Genomic DNA, 6,025 nt, shown 5'->3' on the forward strand with positions numbered 1-6,025 from the left:
GATTATTATGTGACCAGAAGAATTTCTTTTCTGGTCCAGTCTATTTGGAGTTCTTTAGGCTTCTTGTATGTTCATGGAAATCTCTTTGGGTTAGGGAAGTTTTCTATAGTTTTGTTGAAGATATTTACTGCCCTTTAAGTTGGGGATCTTTGCTCTCTTCTATACCAATTATCCCTAGGGTTGGTCTTCTCATTGTGTCCTGGATTTTTCTGGATGTTTTGGGTTAGGAGCTTTTTGCATTTTCTTTGATTGTTGTGCCAATGGAATCTTCTGCACCTGAGATTCTCTCTTCCATCTCTTGTATTCTGTTGCTGATGCTCGCATCTATGGTTCCAGATTTCTTTCCTAGGGTTTCTATCTCCAGCGTTGCCTCACTTTGGGTTTTCTTTATTGTGTCTACTTCCCTTTTTAGGTCTAGTATGGTTTTGTTCATTTCCATCACCTGTTTGGGTGTGCTTTCCTGTTTTTCTTTAAGGACTTCTACCTGTTTGGTTGTGTTTTCCTGTTTTTCTTTAAGGACTTGTAACTCTTTAGCAGTGTTCTCCTGTATTTCTTTAAGTGAGTTATTAAAGTCCTTCTTGATGTCCTCTACCATCATCATGAGATATGCTTTTAAATCCGGGTCTAGCTTTCCAGGTGTGTTGGGCTGCCCAGGACTGGCTGAGGTGGTAGTGCTGGGTTCTGATTATGGTGAGTGGTCTTGGTTTCTGTTAGTAAGATTCTTACGTTTGCCTTTCGCCATCTGGTAATCTCTGGAGTTAGTTGTTATAGTTGCCTCTGGTTAGAGCTTGTTCCTCAGGTGATTAGATATATGAATTACTTACATTTTGACTAGTTCCTGGTATTCTTCTTACTTTGTTGTCCCCTTTCTTATGAAAGAGATTTTAGTTTGATTTATCCTCATTTGCTTATTTTAGCTATAAATGCACATTTTCCTTGGGTCATTGTAATAGAACTGTCTTTCTGAGCAATGTTCCAGAGATTTTGTACCATATTTCTTTTTTGTTTTATAGTCTGAGTTTTCACATTGAAGTCTTCAATCCACTATGTGTTAATTTTGTATAAAGTATGAGACAAGAAACTGAAAATGAAACCTAAGATTTCATCCTGTGACTGGCTGAGTTAAAGGCTAGATTGATTTGTTGGATCATAATATATCTATGATCACAATAAGGGTACTAATTGGAAAACAATTAGGTCCTAATACTAGACTTGAGGTAGGTGAAGTTATTCTGTATCTAAATTATGAAAAATTTGGGTGAATTTACAAAGGCTTCTTGAAGTCTTTGTACCTTCAAAAAAGGCCTACATGTATGCGCATGTTTTTGAACATAGACCCATAGAATCATTCCCTAACCACTACTGAGGAAATCTATGGCTAAGTAAATGGTACTGGTCACTTTTAGGTAAAGGCCTTTCTTGTCCTGCATTTTCTTAGGACCTTCCCAGCTCTTCTGTACTTCAGCATATACAGAGCCTCGACTTATAACTGGTGCATCAAGATGAATCATACTGTGTTACTCATAAAGATGTGCACTGTCTTTCTGAACACTGTTTTTCAGTTACTGATTTATAGTAACTAATTTGGATATAATATGTGGAAATGAATAATAAGGGCATAAGTTGTTGAAACCCTTACCTGAAAATTTGGATCAGGTACTATTTAATAATATAGTTTTAGTTGATATTTTTACCTTTAATGTTGTACCTCAGTGATGTAGACTCAAATTCTATGTGTAGTTATTAGGATGGCATCCAAAGCCCAGAGTATTCACTACTTAAAAAGTAGCAGTGTGTCTTTTCCCTTTCATGTTAGCACACAGACTTACTCCTACTCTCTGCTCACTGACACTGGGAGCCTCCTGTGTATAAAGTCTTTTCATATTCATGCAACAAACAGGTTAGTAGATTAAAGGTATAAAGCTACCAGTATCTCTGAAGACTGGCTTTTTGTTGGTCCCAACTTGGGGTGGGAATGGTGGCCGTGGATTTAGAAACCCAAATAGAAAGATGGTATTTGGAGCCAAGTGTGGCAGGTACCTTGTGGCTGCCTGGAAACTACAAATATGAAGGAGGTGGCAGGGCGGTTGTGATGGTTTGATATGAACAAGCCCTGACTGCGTAACATAATTTAGGTAGCAGTAGCTCCATCCATGCCCCTGCTCCCTACTTTGGCCACCTGAGTTAAGTTCCTACTTGGAGTAAGATGGACCTCAATAGTACATTTCTTGAAAAATCAAATGGAATCACATTAACTTAATTCTTGGCCATATTTTTTTCTTAAGAAGACAGGGGTGTCTGGGCTGTTCTTTGATGCAGGTGCCCTGAAATATTCACATTTTCTTAACACAATACAGATTTATAGAAAAGTCATTTTGGTATGAAGAAGCTACACCTCTGGGTTTTTTCCTTTATTAAAGCAATGGTTACACATGGTACACATGATTTCTGGCAAACCAACGGCGTTTTTGGCAACATCTGCCCTTTCCTTTATAACAGGTGCTAACTTGAAGTAAAAACCATGGGCATTTCTGAATGTGACAGTTGTTGTTTCCTTGGAGACATTTTATTGTGTCAAGAACAGCAACTGAAAGAAAAGAACAGAAAAACCTCAGATTCTTTCTATAGCTGCAGTGACGTTTAGCATGCTTGATGAAGGCACAGGAGTTCTACACAAATTTTATTATTTAAAGAAAAAGTTCCACAACTGATACTCTGGATGTCCAATAAAATATGAGCTGTCTTAAACTAACTTACCAGGGAGAATCCCACTCCTCAAAAGCCATGTATATTTGTGGTTATTACACTAGAAAGAGCAAATAGAGGATAATTTCTTTTCTATTAATTTTGAGACATGGTCTTATTCTATAGGTCTTACTGGCTTGGAATTCATTATTTAGGTCAGGCTGGCTCTGAATCACAGAAATGCCCTTTCCTTATCCTCTTAGATGCTGGGAGTAAAGGATGAACTACCATCTCTGGCTGTAGACCATTCTGTTCTACAGCCACCACAGTTTGTCACCACAAACTGTTCAGTGGGACAGTGGTGCTATGGTGGTAGGAGGAAATGGAGCAACACTCGGCTTTCCCACCCCAGCACTTTCTCAGAGAAGCTTCAGAGCTTAACTCACTCACTTGCTCAACTAAATCCATCTTCCTGAGCTCTGTCTCATAGCATTTCTCTACATTTTATAGATTCTGACTTTTCTTGTGTATGACTGTTGAAAGAGCAATGCTCTAAGTCTAATGTTGGCCTCTACAATGATCATCCCGAGTCTGACCCTCCAGAGGTGACCACCTCAAGATTTTGTTTCCTTTTGTGGTGCTGTCTGGGCTGAGAAGATTCTAAGAGCATATTTAGTATATCCTATGTTCTCTGGTGAAATACTTGCAGCTGATTTTCTGGTACTAGAACATGCAGTAAAGATTATGTTTTTCTTTTCTTTTCTTTTTTTTTTTTTTTCTTTTTTTTTGGTTTTTCGAGACAGGGTTTCTCTGTGTAGCCCTGGCTGTCCTGGAACTCACTTTGTAGACCAAGCTGGCCTTGAACTCAGAAATCTGCCTGCCTCTGCCTCCCAAGTGCTGGGATTAAAGGCGTGTGACACCACGCCTGGCAAAGATTCAGTTTTAAAAGTTAGTGGCTAGAGATCCACATTGCTATGTTTGTTTTTCTTGTTTTCCTTAATGACACCATTAATCTAGATATTCCTATATGTGTTTCTCCTCTTTGTTTTTGATCTAGATATTCCTATATGTGTTTCTCCTCTTTGTTTTTGATCTAGATATTCCTATATGTGTTTCTCCTCTTTGTTTTGTATTTCTTGTTTTAAATCATTAACTTGACAGAATCTAGAATCACTTGAAAGATAGGCTTCTTTTATGCTTGCAGGAAACTATCTTGATTGTGTTAATTGATGTGGGATGACCCATTTTAAGTGTGGACAGGACCATTCTGCAGACAGACATCATGGAATAAGTGAAAATGGAGAAACTGAGGAAGCTTGCACTCATCCATTGCTCTCTGATTTTGGACTGTGGCTTATTGTAGTTTCCTTTCCAGTTGCTATGATGAAATATTCTGACAAGAACATCGTATGAGAGAAAGGGCTTAGTTCATAATTGCAAATTATAGTTTGTCGTTACAAGGACATCAAGGTGGCAGAAACTTGAAGTTAGTTATCACAACCACAATCAAAAGCAGAGTGATCACTTTCTGCAGTCTTTTACAGTCCAGGCCTGAAACCCTGGAAGTGGGCATGCCTTCTTACCTCACTTAATTCAACAAAGACAATCACCTATAGATAATCTAGACAATTCATGATTCTTTTCTATAATGTTCTAAGATTGTGTCAAGTATCATGTGGATGCCATGTGACCAATTACTTCAAGCTCATATTGTCCTGGTTTCCCTGCCACAGTCTACTATATACTGAACTTGGAGATAAATACATTTTCTCCCCTTTGTTTTTTTCTGAACATTACATCGTATCAAAAAAAAAAAATTGAAGGCAATTGCTAAGCAAAGGAAGGTTAAACAGAGTAGGACCTTTTTAAACCAAGGAAAGACTCAGAACTCAGTACATTTAATGCCTCTCTGATGTAACAGATGACAAAATGTGAAGTCCATTGCTCTTCAAAGAGTAGAAAGTTCACAAAGACAGAATTTGGACCAGGATGGATTCTCCCAGCCCCATTTCGATTCTCATCCGATCCAAGTACACCCCTAGCTGACCACTGCATCCTGCTGCTCCACAAGAATCAATTTCTGGCTTTCTTTTACCATATTGTATTTATCACAAGGAAGAAGTGACTATGGGCTTTGCCAGAAGTAATTCAGTTACATTTTGAGTTCAAGAACTCCTTATACACTGATGATGGTTAACTTGACTCCTGATATCAGAGACTGTGCTCTTGACTTCTGATCACTAGTCATATGATTGGGGTAAACTATTTGTCCAAGAAATAGTGATTGTGACTCCCTTTTATTCACAAGAACATTGTGAAGAATAAGTTAAAATAAAGCCCTTGTACTTCATTCAAGGTCTATGTTTCCTGCGCTTGGCCTTCCAAGACATGTGTCATCTCTCGCCAAGTTACCTAATCTAAGACATCAAGTTCATATTTCATATTAGTCACGTTTATCGTGGTCATGTGTTAAGTGGTCCTGTGAAAGGTCGTTAAGAAGTGGGTGCCTGTCTCCTGATAGACATCTGGCCTCTTGGTGAGCTATGCTTTCCTGGGGGTAAAGAAGAACGGTTTCTACCAAGAATATTTTCTAGATTTATTTTCTAGATGAACATGGAAATCTCTTTTACTAGCTCTTTATTCTGGCCAGGCTCTTTGCCTGATACCAAGGACAAAGGCTGAAGCCCCTGTTGCCAGTTGGCTATAGGCTTTTGAACCTTGGAATGCTGTCCTACTGAGCGCTCCTCAAATACACAAACTAATTTTTCACCCGGTCTCTGACCCATTGTATCCATCTCTGGTCAGGGGTTCAGCAGGTCTTGGTACTTACCTGGGTTGATCTGAAAGCATGATAGAAAGAAGATCATCAGTAGAAAGCAGGAGATCTTCATGGTTGCTGCACGCAGAGCTGATTACAGTCAGGGCCAGTGATGGAAAGCTTAGCTAAAGGTGAATTCAGAGCACAGAGTGTATCTGCAGTCATAGAGAGGAAGAACTAAGTAACCTCGAAGTTGAGCTTTAAGGAGAGATGGCAATCTAGAGTGACTGCCCAATAGCTAAGCTCTACAGCGCTTATCCAAGGCATCTCAAATCCTGAGATCATTTTGTCTCTGTTGCCTAGACCTAGATTTTGCTCTCACCCTGAAAATGCTAAGTGCCACTTGTCTAAACAGGACTCATAAATGCTCCATAGGAAACACACAATTTCTTTAAACTATGTTTACCACCAAGACTTTTAAATTTATCGTAATTACACATTGGATGGTTTCACTCATGGTTTGCACCCTGGTTGTTTTACAGTGCTGGACATGGATAGGAGACAGAAGGAAGTGTCTTCCCC

General features: G+C 39.0%; 1 protein-coding gene across 1 annotated transcript; it reads right to left on the minus strand.

Annotated features, from left to right (window-relative positions):
* Positions 1 to 2,373: 2,373 nt before the first annotated feature.
* Defb40 (defensin beta 40) lies at positions 2,374 to 5,681 on the minus strand. The gene is made up of 2 exons (NM_183039.4): positions 5,516 to 5,681; positions 2,374 to 2,587 (listed from the first exon to the last, which is right to left on the minus strand). Exons 1-2 carry the CDS (start codon positions 5,574 to 5,576, stop codon positions 2,427 to 2,429), a joined length of 222 nt encoding a protein of 73 aa, NP_898860.3. The 5' UTR covers positions 5,577 to 5,681; the 3' UTR covers positions 2,374 to 2,426.
* Between the last annotated feature and the right edge of the window lie 344 nt (positions 5,682 to 6,025).

Source organism: Mus musculus, chromosome 8, assembly GCF_000001635.26.
Source record: "Mus musculus strain C57BL/6J chromosome 8, GRCm38.p6 C57BL/6J".
Lineage (NCBI taxonomy): Eukaryota > Metazoa > Chordata > Mammalia > Rodentia > Muridae > Mus > Mus musculus.